This window comes from Dreissena polymorpha, chromosome 4 (genome assembly GCF_020536995.1).
Source record: "Dreissena polymorpha isolate Duluth1 chromosome 4, UMN_Dpol_1.0, whole genome shotgun sequence".
In the NCBI taxonomy this organism is placed as follows: Eukaryota; Metazoa; Mollusca; class Bivalvia; order Myida; family Dreissenidae; genus Dreissena; species Dreissena polymorpha.
In genome coordinates, this window is record NC_068358.1 from 125,210,305 (window position 1) to 125,224,058 (window position 13,754).

The window sequence follows — 13,754 nt, forward strand, 5'->3', positions numbered from 1 at the left end:
TAATGTTTTTTTTGGCAAAATTGTAGTACCCAAAATTTTCGTACCCATTTTTTTCCTACCCCAAATTGTCGTACCCACATACACAATTGTGGTGATGTAGATAAACTTAAATAGATGCTTTTATATCAATCCTGTTCAAAAGCATCGTCACACCAGTACTGTCAGTACTTTGATTTTTAAATTCAGTCAAGTTTGTGATCTTTATTTCTTATTTCTTTCATATTCTCTAAATTGAACGAAAGACATTTATTTCACTTTCTATATCGCGTCGGTTATACGCCTTTGCAGACATGTACATGCGTTCTCAAAATTAATTATTTTAAAATATTTAACGCGCAACGGACACTTGTCTTCATATTATTGATTGCCGGTTGTTTTTGTTTAAGATTCCAACAAAATATACGCATACCGAAATCTTATCAAATACATACCGATTATCTATCAAACTTATGTAAGACGACACAAACTGCATTTTGCATAGGCCGTGTAGGTGTTTTAGACACGTACTAGTGGAACGGTAGTTAATACGAGACAGTTTAATTTGCAACACATGTATTCATAAAAAAACAGAACAATACCATGGTCATACATCCGTGTGAAATATAATTATTATAATTGTAATATGTACAAACAATAGAATTCAACAGCGAACGGCCCCATATCAGGGGTGTTCAGTCAGTTATTTAATATTTTAGGAGTCATTCGTCTTTGTACACACACACATACGTACATCTGCGTCGGATTCAAATCTATTACAGATTATTTCCAACATTATCACCGGAAGAGGAATTTGAAGAAGGATAAGATTTCCGTTATGTGTCCACGCTTCAACAAATGAGTTCTTCGTGCGCGTAACTGTCAGTTTTCATTAGGCGCGATGCTATTTCAGGTTGTTTCTTACATTCTAGTGAATCGCCGATTTTCTTGAACATGAAATGTGTACACCTTAAACTGTTCGGTGCTTCTATTTTTAGGAGACATGTTCGCCCAGGGCGTCAATGTCGGTTTTGATCGCGGACGTGTTCGGGGAGGTTGGGGTTGAGGCGGGCGACATGTGGGAGGCCTCCATCCTGGGTGAGCTCGCGATGTGGCCGGAGGACGCGTACGGCTGCTGTCCGGGGTGCGATTGGACCGGAAGTGCGCCGCCGTGGGAGCCGTGTGACGTCATGTGCAGGAGGCCGTCACCCGTGTAGCTGTACGGACCTGTCTGAGTAACCGGTGATGCGTGCACGTGGTGCTGTGGTCCACCGGAAGTCATCTGCATGTTCACCTGCTGCACGTGCTGTTTCGTGTCGTCCGCGAAGTCTCCAAGATCAGGCAGCATCTTAATCATCTGCGTGTCGTCGCGTTTCTTGTTCTGCTTTCGCTCTTTCGCTCGTCGGTTTTGGAACCAGATCTTCACCTGTGAAAAAACCAACAACGTATAATTTTGTTTTATGCAATTCTTAATTTCAATTATCTATCCATTCAGTGAAATTATTTGGCACTTTTTCGTAATTATTGTCAGTTCGCTATTATTACCGAGCAATTAATGTACAGAATTGTAAGTTTCAATGTTAAGGTTTTGTTTGTAAATTTAAAAATGCATTGATACAACAGCAAAAGAACTCGCGAGGGACCAGATTAAAAAAACAACGAACGCTGCTTTTTAGGATTTTATTTTGCATTACTAGTACCTGAAATGGACAGGAAACCTATATCAAATTAGTAACAGTCAGAACTTATGTTGGTAAATTAACAAGAGCAATCGTTTCTACTTGTGACCGTTTTAACCTACCTGTCTCTCTGAGAGGGCCAGTGTCTGTGCGAGTTCTGCCTTCCGGCGGATGGTGATGTAGCGACTGTAGTGGAACTCTTTCTCCAACTCGAGACGCTGGTGGTCGCTGTACACCACTCGGTACTTGTCCTTGGTGCGCGTCTTCCCTGGAAGTCACAAAAAGGGATATTATCCCATTTATGCCTAGCGTCTAGAAAAAGACCTTGGCAAACAGCGTAGACCCAGATAAGAGGCCGCATGATGCGGCGTCTCATCAGGGTCTGCGCTGTTTGCTTAAATGATTTTTTGTAAGAAATATTCTAAATATAGAAATAAATATACTAAACATCCCTAATTTTGAAAATTAATTGATCCAACTTAGAAGGATGGGAGAGTCCACTAGGCATAACTGGGTTAAACATCGTAAAGCCTTTAACATTTGCAATACAGTTTCCCGTAACAATACTGTTTTTTTTTTGTACGAAAGGCACTGTGAATATTACAACAACGGAAAATGTCAGTTTTACCGAGAATCGTATATATATTATTTTTTATCATTATTATACAATACAAGACATTGATATTCTTTAGGTCATTGAATTATCTAAGTAGTAATAATATTTGGAATTCACTATGACTGAGATGTTAATTAATTGTACATGTCATTCGTTTTCTTTTCAACTTACAAATCACTGTTAAGCACGGTATAAGAATGAAGAACAGCACACCATTCAAATTGCAAAATTGTAACATAATACTGGTTAATATTAGATCGATGAAATGTATGACTGAAATGGCTCCATCTAGTTTTTATCGTGTTACTGTTGATTTTAATATTCACACAAATGAGTCATCGGCTGACCGACAAATGAACGTAGGCATAATAACGTGTAGATAATTATCGTGATTACTATACAATTGCATTAAATTTTTTATGGTTATAGCGGCTTGTTGCAAGTTGCGGCGTTACAGGCGGACACTCGGGTGTTAATGAGACCCTGAAGGTCGCGCGCGAGTGGTGGTCCCAGACAGGCGATCATACCTGAATTATTAAACAGTCCGGAACCGGGTACCAGCCCGGTATATGCGCTAAACCGTGTGGTGTGTAGAGGGCATCAGCCACTTGTTTCTGGCTTGAGAAATATGTGATAATGATTCCTTATCACATTGGAAAAGTTATTGTCTTGCAATGTGCAAAATGAAAATATCCTATATGAAAGAGATGTCACGAAATTTGCATTAATATCGAATTTGACGTTTTAAAACTCGTCGACTTTAAATCATATATGAATTTATGTAAAGCCACTGTAATCTATAATTACGATTTTTATGGATACACACTTGTGCTCGTTGTTATTGGCTCTGTTTGATGATTGACTTTTATCGTTAATAGCTCTGTCCGTTGTTAAAGCATACCACAAGAATTTCAATAGATTTAGAAACACGGAGACAATAAATAAACCAAGGAGAGACAGGTTATTGCGTTTTTTTTTTCTTTTTTCATAATTTAAAAGGCGGTTTTTCAGACAAATTAATTTACTAGGATGAAAAATTATGTTCATTCACTTGAACGTTTGCGTTTGATTCGAATTGATGCGATGTATTAAATAAAGTTCTACCGGGGTAAACAGTTACAAAATAGCAAAATTGTAATTTGCTTACTTAAATAAAACGTATTTTGCGTAAACTGACATCCCTAGTTAACAATACACCCGCACGTGGTGGTAGGGTCGCACAAGTTCTCGTGCACTAGCTTGAGCACCAATATCCGCCATGTGATAGATCGTGTGGTTTAAACGTCTGTTAACAGCGAAATGAAATTCAATTAAATGTTCCATCAAAAACTGGCTTGCGTTTGTTTCGTTGAGATCAATAGCTATCAAAGTGGTGGGTTTTACTTCAAAAGATAATTTTATTTAATAAAATCGTTTAAGTCCTAATGGATATTCTTTTATCTTCCTGTCTGTAAGACATACATGTATTTGCATAAAAAACGTCACAACCTACGAAAAATCAATGAGAAATGCTTCATTTGGAAATTAATTTGCAACGCAACAATCAAAATATATTAATCAAGTTACGTAACCTCTATTTATTTAAGAACGTTAAATGCATTGATGTTCTCTTTTAATTATACAAAAATGGTTACTTGATTATATTTTCATTATGCTCGTTGTTTTAAAAGAAAATGCCCGTTTTCCGATATTTAGGAAAATGGCATGTACTCATATAATAATAGGAACATTTAATTACAATTAATTTAAAATACGCCTTTACGCACGCTACATATAATAAAAAAATGCATGAAAAACAGTATATTTTATTGCGTTTTAAAGAAGAAAACACTTTCCATTTTGACGCGTTCTAAATTTTACTGAGAGTCGCGAATTGGTATTTTAGAAAGCTAACATACTTTATCATAGACATAACTTTAAGAGTTAGATACACCAATTTCAGAACGACTTTACGGCTTTCAAGATTTAAGAGACGTGCCTGGGTCATCCATTGTCCGTCCGGAGGATTGTTAATTGAAATCGGACTTGTCACGTATGTGTTACACTATATCCGCAATACATCTTCATTGCGCAATCTTACCACCAGGTCCATTGAAATATTCATTTAAACTGACCAATTTTCTCGCCTCGGCATACGTGGTAATTAAAGCAAGCGTGCTAGTTTTATTCATCACTCGTGAAAAGTAAGAGTAATTTAAAAATCGCCGTTTTGTATTATAGAACTAATTGCATTGTTGGGTCTTTCGTAAGTCTTACCGATTTCAAAGAATCTACTACGCAACCGAGCCTTTGTTGCGGAAATTCAATCATTTAGAATGAAATATCCAATACCTCCAAATATCCCATGTGTCTATACTGCATCAACGTACCGTAAAACGTCACACAAATGGTATTGTAAGTAAACTATCAGGTAAAAATATACGTCGGCTACGTTCAAAGAATGCCATACATAGATAAAATGTGATATCGCGTATTTAATTGACCGTTAGTACATAAAAAGTATTGTATAGGAACCAGCCAAAAAACGGACGGAAAGCAACGACAAAAAAGAACACACGTTAAACTGGGTTACTGTGTATTTTGACTTTTTATTAAAAGTCAATCAAATAAATGAATGAAATCACATATATACAGAATTTCATATATTTGTCCGTCCCCTTGTCATGACCGCATAAACGACACCAAGAAACGAATATGAGAAGTTGAACGCTTACCTGAGGTAGGCGCGGACTGGTAGGTGGCCTTCTTCATCCAGTCAAACGGAGGCCGGAGCTGCTTATTCGTCGGGGAACCGGAATTTGAGCTGGATGAGCTGGTGTCCCCAAGGGAGTCCGTGGGAACCTGCGTGCACGGTGGGGTATACTCCATGGCAGTCGAGCGGTACGAGTATCCGGCGCTCATACCGGGGGAGCTGGCCATGGTCGTGGCTGCGGCGGTCATGGTTCCGTTGGGGCAGTAGCTCCAATCGTCGGTCCGAGGCGCGTACATGTTGTACCAGTGTGGATGGTGGACGCCGGTGGGGTCGGCTACTTGGAAGTGGCTGTAGTCCTGGGGATGCTGCGCGCTAGCTGATGGATACCCAAACCCGTTAAACGGGTAGTTGAGAGATGGCGGCGGCGTCGGGTATCGCTGGAAGATCCCCGAACCTTGCCCCTGATCCGCGTTCATCACCATAGCCGACATGCTGGATGCACACTTGGACTCAAACAAACGTCGTTTGTCTGTTTTTGTTCGTTAATTGTTTATAGCGCAACAAGTTTTTTTCTCTAATAGTATGAATGTAATATATAATATTTACATGAACGCTATATATTCCGTACTCCTTTTCCTTTCGAACTCTAAAGTTGATATTAAAACGTTATTTTTATATTATTAACACCGATTCATTCACCAGTAAATAAACATGTCAAATTAGGTTTACTTAACACAAATAGATTTAAAATGTTTATGAGGCTCGCAGATATTCGTGGTTTTATTACCAGTCGACCAACGTAATAAATTAAGGCGTGGCTAGAATAGCCCAACCACTTACGATCGACGCCGATATCGAATTTTGATATAGCCCCGTCTTATGATTGGTTACTCTGTTGAACGCTGCGCTGCGATTGGCTGAAATTAGTGCTTAGGGTTGACGCTAATTTTCGTGCAATACATGCCATATAGCACCCTGGGATTACCGTCGTAGAAAATTGCATGTGTATTGTATATGGCAGGTGTCATATTGTTCAAGTATATTCCCATATCTCTACAAGTATACCGTGACACAATTCACAAAATAATGAAATTTCTGTCAAAAACTGCTTTGACTCTTTTTTGGAATGATATGGAACATAGAAATACCAATAATATTTATATAATGTAACACAAAATTGGCATGTTGTTGTTGGTACTGTTCTAAATAATAATAACAATAATAATAACAATACTAATAATACGAATACTAATACTACTAGTAGTACTAATAATAGTAAAAATAATAATAATAATAATAATAATAATAATATAATCATCATCATAATTATCAAAAAAATAACAAATTCGTTTGCAAATATTGGACTATTGTAAACATACTTGTTTGATTGTATTATTGTATACCATATTTCTGTGGAACTTTTAAAATAGTGCCTAAAATTGCATAGGAACTTAATAAAATGTAAGAATGGATCTAGATAAATAAACAAAATAATATCGTTGGTGATGTTGCAATAGTATTATTTAATAAATAATATGATGTATATACACGTATGAAGCATGTTATATAGTGACTAAATGCCTTATCCAAAACGTCCTCATACTATAAATTATTTAGAAGATTACCATAAATATATCACATAATGAATATAAGATTATATTTGATATATATATAGTTGTATGAAGCATTAAAAAAAAATGATAACGGAGTGACTTAATAAAACTACCGTAAATTAATAAATTATTAATCTGATCTAAATGAAAATAAATCAACATAAACATAAATAACATTCGTTTCATACTTCGTTCGTTAATCGTTGAAATTAAATGTATTTGTTATTACATTGTAAATTAATTAACAGATCTTAATTAAATAAATTAACACAAAAACCAACAACAGTAGAAACTTTAGTACTATTAATTATTTCTATATTGTATCAATACTATTGCCCCGGGGCGGCACTTCTGAAATCAAAGAGCATGTAAACATCGATACTTAATCGTGTCAATCAAAATCGTACCTGTACGTGTGATGAGTGGTGTAGATGGTAGCGCGATGGCGGTGGGACTGACGGACGACCCCGCCCCGGCTATGCGGCTCTCGGATCTTCCTTTGCGCGCCATCAGCCGCCGTTTTCGGGAACCCTTATCAGCGCCTTACAGAGGTCTCCATTGTGTAGCCTTTTTGGTACTCGTCAATGTAAAATTAATATATTAAAAGGTGGATATTGTTTTCTATACTTGTATTTAGCATTACATTTTCTAAATGCATTTCATAAAAAGCGATAAAACGTGTCCATTGAAACGGGTGCTCTGTTTGCTGGGACTTGGTATTTTGGTATTTCAGGGACGCACACACGGTAAGGGGTAACAATTCAGAACATCCTGACCCTCATCATTATTTGAATCGCGTTCTGAGAAAACTGTGCATAATGCATGTGCGTAAAGTGTCGTCCCAGATTAGCCTGTGCAGCCCGCACAGGCTAATCAGGGATGGCACTTTCCGTCTAAATTTGATTTTTGCTAAGAAGAGACTTTATTTAAACGAAAAATGTAATAATAGCGGAAAGTGTCGTCCCTGATTAGCCTGTGCGTACTGCACAGGCTAATCTGGAACGACACTTTACGCACATGCATTATGCTCAGTTTTCTCAGAACACAACTCATTTGAATAGCGGCTTGGATGGTGGACAAACACATTAATTAAATTTCACAACGGAATCTATAAACAATGTTCATTGTTATCTGATCATGTACCATTAACACTTAAGGTAACCTTTATACAAACAAGACTAGAAAACGACCCATTGTTAATTTGGACTGTTAATATTTTGACGGACAAATGCACACACGGACAATGTATAATACTTGATACCTGACCCAATTATTGTTCGAATCTCGGGTGAATGCACGTACACGTACAATTAACTCCAGTTAAATGATATACATGAACTGTATTGGTAACGATATTGTGGTAACGCTTCAACGGAACAGTTGCTTTGAAGTCTATAAAACGTGTTCATTTTTAAGTTGACCACGTACGATTAGTTATAGTTATTCATAACTCATCATCAATCGCAATAAAGCGTCTTTCTATATTTCCAATCAATATAACGTGTAGCTAAAAGAAACAAAAGATATGCAACTGTGGTTTTCCTATAATCATGTATTCTTATGTCATCATATTAATTGGTGACGTGATTGCTCGTACAAATCTCTAGGGAATACCGTCATTTTTCCAGCGAAATACAGTCATTATTGGAACGCAAGACTCTCGTGCATACTTTCACGAAATACCGACGCTGCGAGGACATAACATGCCTATGTGTTCAGCAGTCAAAGACCTATATAATATTCTATAGGTCTTTGTGCAGTGTACATTAAATCGCCGTCTTTTTGCGGAGAAATCTCTTGACACCAACAAGGTCACCCATTCGACGCCCTGTTGGCAGCGGCGCAGTCGACAAGCCTCTTACTAGTCAGAGTGGAGGAAATGTGTACCGCACTGGCATGCCAACTTATTACAGGAGGTCAACGAATATTTCTAGTTTATTTTAGAATTAGACGAATGGTTTGCGTGTAAAAGATAATGCGATTGTTCTTTCCGCAAACGTATAGAAATTCTTCAAAATGGACCAGAATAAAAATGGTTGGGGCAAGTCGGAAAAATAAAAATAACAAAAACAGTCTCAGACACTTATATTACCAAAATGTGTAAACATGTGCAGAAAAACTTTGAAATAACCATGACGATCGGCTGATGCATTTGATAACTATTTTGTTTGGTTTGTTTTCTTTACCGAATCAGGGACCTACCGATTAAATAATTATACAGTCTTGTTCTCTTGAATAAATATTTGTTTTTCGTCAATCCACGAAAACGTTTGTTTCGCTCATTTGGTATATGACCTAAATCCGCGGGGTAATGTATTGTCATTCGAACTAAGGTAGCCATAAATATGTTATCAATATTGGAATATTATTGTGAAATAAGTTATTTGCGAGAAAAAGTAGGTTTGTACAAAGAAATAACCTGAGTTTCGCGCTATTATGTTTTAGACAACACTATCGTTAAGATCGTTATCAGGTGTTCTAAGCACAAAATCTGTGCCAACTGAACACTGTTTTTTAGTTTGTTAGATTTGTCAAACACGACGTTCTGACAAGTACCGCCTTTTGATTCAAGGGGCGGTAGAGCACAGATATTAAAATCAGTATTTGATCTCGGCGATTGTTGTTACTGATACACGCCTTATCGCCAACTTCGGCGTGTTATCACATTCTAAGAGAGTTAATCATTTACCGTATTTGAGTACTTTCCATTTCAAATAAACTCCGATGCAGATTTTCTTCCGAGACAAATACATTTATCAGATTTTATGTTGACCAACAATCAACATTTTGAGTTACCCGGGTTTTAAAAAATCCAATTGAAATTGCAGATATTTTTAGTTTAGGACAATTTGTTCTACTACTGCTGGGAATGAACTTGATTCATTTATCGCAAATGCCTTGAATGATTTAATGTATTCTGCATTGAACTTATACCGCACTGTGTTATCAATTTTCCGGAGCAAAAACCTATCAAAAGACAGTTCTTTCACCCATGTATGCCTAGCGTCTAGAAAAAAGGCCTTGGCAAACAGCGTAGACCCAGATGAGACGCGGCGTCTCATCAGGGTCTGCGCTGTTTGATTAAAGGAATTTCTGTAAGAAATATTCTAAATACATATACTAGACATCCCTAATTTTGGAAATAAATTGATCCAATTTAGGATGGGAGAGTCCAGGCATAAATGGGTTAAACATATCTAGGGACGGACGCATGCCTTTTACAATACCTAGTCTCAGGAGGCAGGTAGCTACCGTTATACATAAAACAGAGCAATCAGTTTTCTCATGCAGCTTACACAGTTGAATGCGACGGAAAATCCATACAAAACTTCGTTCACAAAGAAGAATCAAACTATCAGGGCCGGACCCAGAGAGGGCTCAACTGGGGGGGGGGGGGGGGGGAATTAATCGTCATATATTAAAACGTTCATACTTAATATTGGTGCATTTTAACATAAGGAAGTGAAATAAAATGCTGTGTTTTCAATTTGTTTAATTTTTATTAAAACTGTGATTCACTTTTAACTGTTCAACAAGTTACAAATACACGAAAACTCACAAAATTCTCAAACTGTAATAAGGCACATTTACAAACTAAACAGTCTCTTTAACTTTACACAAGTTCATTTTCTACATTGTTCAAATCACACTCCAAAATACAAGGCAGTTTCATTTTTCTTGGATTCTTCCTTGCAAATTGTTAGACAATGTTAATTAGGTATACCTCGATGTCCCCATGTACTGACATTAGCCACAGACCAGCGAGTCTTTCTTCCCCTATAGTTGAACGACAACTTGTTTTGACATTCCCTTACGTTGATATGCTCCTTTCGCATTTACAGCTGTCACTGGAAAGGTTGCTGCATTTTTTTGAATGGTATAAATGTTTGGGAATATTTATTTATTGCATGCTTTCAATGCAACACCTTAAGTTGCAGGGGGGGGGGGGGGGGGGGGGTCATTACCCCACTTAAATCCCCAGCAGTCAATGTCAGACTAAAGTGTGCCAGGTGAAGGGAGGTCATCCATGTAGTAATCCAGACTGTGTTGTCTAGGTTCTTTGATCATCAGTAAGTAATGAAAAGTTCTGCCAACTCACTTATATCTGTCACTGTGGCTTCAATTGGTAGGCTGCCAGCTTTAACCACACTTAAGTTGGTAGGTGAACTCTTACAGTTATCGTCATGATGAGTTCTGAGAACGATCATCCAGACGCTTATTTAGTGTAAATGACCGACGCTTAATAAACGTTACCCAAACGCTTTAAATATCTGCCGAAAAGAGAGCATATCCCACTAAAGCTATTGTTGCGACGGTGATAATCGAATGTTAACGTACAACAGGTACCCCCTGTAGATAGAAGACTGTAAGGTAGGTAGGGGCACGTCCTCTGTAAGAAATCGGGTAAATCGGAACATCTGGCCAACTTTGTTTCACAAAAACCCGGTAGATCCGTGCCTGGCTATTGTCTACACAAACTTAAAGGATATCACAGTAGGCCTAAGTTAAATTAATACGATTCTTCCCTGAAAGAATGCATCAGGTACTAACATGTATCCACGCGAGTGGGAATGACAAGAATAGACCTTGAATTTATACTTGGACCTCAGTGGACCAACTGGACGGAAAAACTGAATAGGCTGCTCCGCGTTAAGCTATCAAGTCTTCATTCACCCACATCTATTCTTACAAAATCTCACACTTAACCCACTGTTCTTGGTACAATAAAAAACAAAATGAAACAAAATCCGATCCCATATGTTTTATCAAAAAGCAGAAACAAAACCATGTGATTTCTGGAAGATCACAATCAAAATCATGTTCTAATTTAAATTTAAGAACAAAGCATGTGATCTTCGTCCCAACCAATATAAAATACTTTTTTTGCGTGTACAGTAGTTCAAGCGCTCTTCAAATGAAAAGACCAGATCCCCTTTTTTATATTTAAATTCGATTGACACATGGAAGCGACTAGTGATGACCCTACTGCATGCATTCCAGAAATGTGTTCCAGTACCAAATTATGAATCAGAAAGCTTTGAAAATAGACTAATAATTTAAAGAAACAGTACTGCATCTCTCATAGAAAGTCTCTGATAGCATTAAAAACAAGAGCTGTCAGAGGACAGGGTGCTCGACTATTCGAGTGCTTGACAGTATAATGTAAGCCATCATGGGTTAATTGTTCAAATTATTCAATAAGGTCAAGGTAATAGTTCAGGTATATTTTCCACAATCTATTGAACATTTGTAAAGACATAAAACAAACTCAATAGATTTTATTTCAAGTTTGATAGCAATAGCTTGGGTGTGAAGTTTGGGCGGTCCTTCAAAAATAAAGTAAATAAAAAAAAAGGAACACATTTTTTCTTTTTTTTTGGGGGGGGGGGGGGGGGGGGGTAGGTTGAGTTTCATGATCCTAGGCGTAAGCATTCTTGAGTTATCATCCGGAAACCATTTTTCTAAGTTGAGTCACCGTGACCTTGACAGCCATTGTGTGAATACATTTTATTGGCACTGTGACCTTGACCTTTGACCTAGTGACCTGATAATCAATAGGGGTCATCTGCGAGTCATGATCAATATACCTATGAAGTTTCATGAACCTAGGCATAAGCGTTCTTGAGTTATCATCCAGAAACCATTTTACTATTTCAGGTCACTGTGACCTTGACCTTTGACCTGGTGACCTGAAAATCAATAGGGGTCAACTTCGAGTCATGATCAATGTACCTATGAAGTTTCATGATCCTAGGCATAAGCGTTCTTGAGTTATCATCTTGAAACCATTTTACTATTTCGGGTCACCGTGACCTTGACCTTTGACCTAGTGACCTGAAAATTAATAAGGGTCATCTACGAGTCATGATTAATGTACCTATGAAGTTTCATGATCCTAGGCCTAAGCCTTCTTGAGTTATCATCCGGAAACCATTTTACTATCTTGGGTCATCATGACCTTGACCTTTGACCTAGTGACCTGAAAATCAATAGTGGTCATCTGCGAGTCATGATCAATGTACCTATGACGTTTCATGATCCTTGGCAAAAGCGCTCTTGAGTTATCATCGGGAAACCATCTGGTGGACGGATGGACCAACATAAGCAAAACAATATACCCCCTCTTCTTCGAAAGGGGGGGGGGGAGGCATAATGAAAAAACTTCCCCCCTCCCAGCAGCCATGTTATTCAACTTACCGGAACCATTTTTTAACTAAAATCTCGTATCAAGGAATAAAATGTTCTGAGCAAGTTTCATGAAAATTGGGCCAAAAATGTGACTTCTACTGTGTTCACATGTTTTCACTATATACATATAGAGAAAAATGCCCCGCCCATTGGCGGCCATGTTTTTTCACCGATCCCGACCATTTTCAAACTCGTCCGAGATATCAATAAAACCAATGTTTTGACCAACTTTCATGATGATTGGAAAAAATTGTGATTTCTAGAGAGTTTACAAGGTTTCTTCTCTATAGCCAAATAGGGAAAACTGCCACTTTATACATATAGAGAAAAGTGCCCGCCCACTGGCTGCCATGTTTTTTCACCGATCTCAACCATTTTCGAACTCGTCCGAGACATTAATTGAACCAATGTTTTGACCAACTTTCATGACCATTGGGCAAAAATTGTGACTTCTAGAGTGTTTGCAAGGTTTCTCTATAGCCAAATTAGGAAAACTGCCTCAACCAAGATATCATTAAGACAAACATTTTGACAAAGTTACATGAAGATTGGGCATGAAATGTGACTTCTACAGTGTTTACAAGGTTTTCCTTTTTTTTGACCTAGTGACCTAGTTTTTGACCCAGCACAACCCAGTTTCAAACTCGGCCGAGATTTCATTGGGACAAAGCTTCTGACCAAGTTTCATGAAGATGGGACAAGAAATGTGGCCTTTAGAGTGTTTACGAGCAAATGTTAACGGACGGACGGACATACGACGGACAAAGACGGGTCACAAAAGCTCACCTGAGCAATCAGGTGAGCTATAAAAGGAAAAAAATAATTTTTTTTTTGGGGGGGGGGGGGGGGGGGGGGGGAGGGGGCAGGGATTCTGGATTGGGGTGTGGGGTATTGTTTGGGTTGAATCCATTGTGGTATTCAGGTAAGTGTTGTTTTGTCAAAGTATTAATAAAATCTGATCATAAATAAAGAAGTTATGGCAATGTAAC

At 37.9% G+C, this 13,754-nt stretch overlaps 1 protein-coding gene across 1 annotated transcript; it reads right to left on the reverse strand.

The window, feature by feature from the left end:
- Positions 1 to 541: 541 nt before the first annotated feature.
- LOC127879834 (homeobox protein CHOX-CAD-like) lies at positions 542 to 5,722 on the reverse strand. Its single transcript, XM_052426881.1, has 3 exons — positions 4,986 to 5,722; positions 1,778 to 1,923; positions 542 to 1,402 (listed from the first exon to the last, which is right to left on the reverse strand). The coding sequence occupies exons 1-3, from the start codon at positions 5,452 to 5,454 to the stop codon at positions 971 to 973; spliced, it is 1,047 nt and encodes a 348-aa protein (XP_052282841.1). The 5' UTR covers positions 5,455 to 5,722; the 3' UTR covers positions 542 to 970.
- Positions 5,723 to 13,754: the final 8,032 nt, after the last annotated feature.

Excerpts from the sequence above, each read along its gene's own strand:
- LOC127879834 (XM_052426881.1), bottom strand. The coding sequence starts at position 5,454 with ATGTCGGCTATGGTGATGAACGCGGATCAGGGGCAAGGTTCGGGGATC. Across the intron at positions 1,924-4,985 it reads CCAGTCCGCGCCTACCTCAG|GGAAGACGCGCACCAAGGAC; the intron begins GTAAGCGTTCAA and ends TGTGACTTCCAG. Across the intron at positions 1,403-1,777 it reads TGGCCCTCTCAGAGAGACAG|GTGAAGATCTGGTTCCAAAA; the intron begins GTAGGTTAAAAC and ends GTTTTTTCACAG.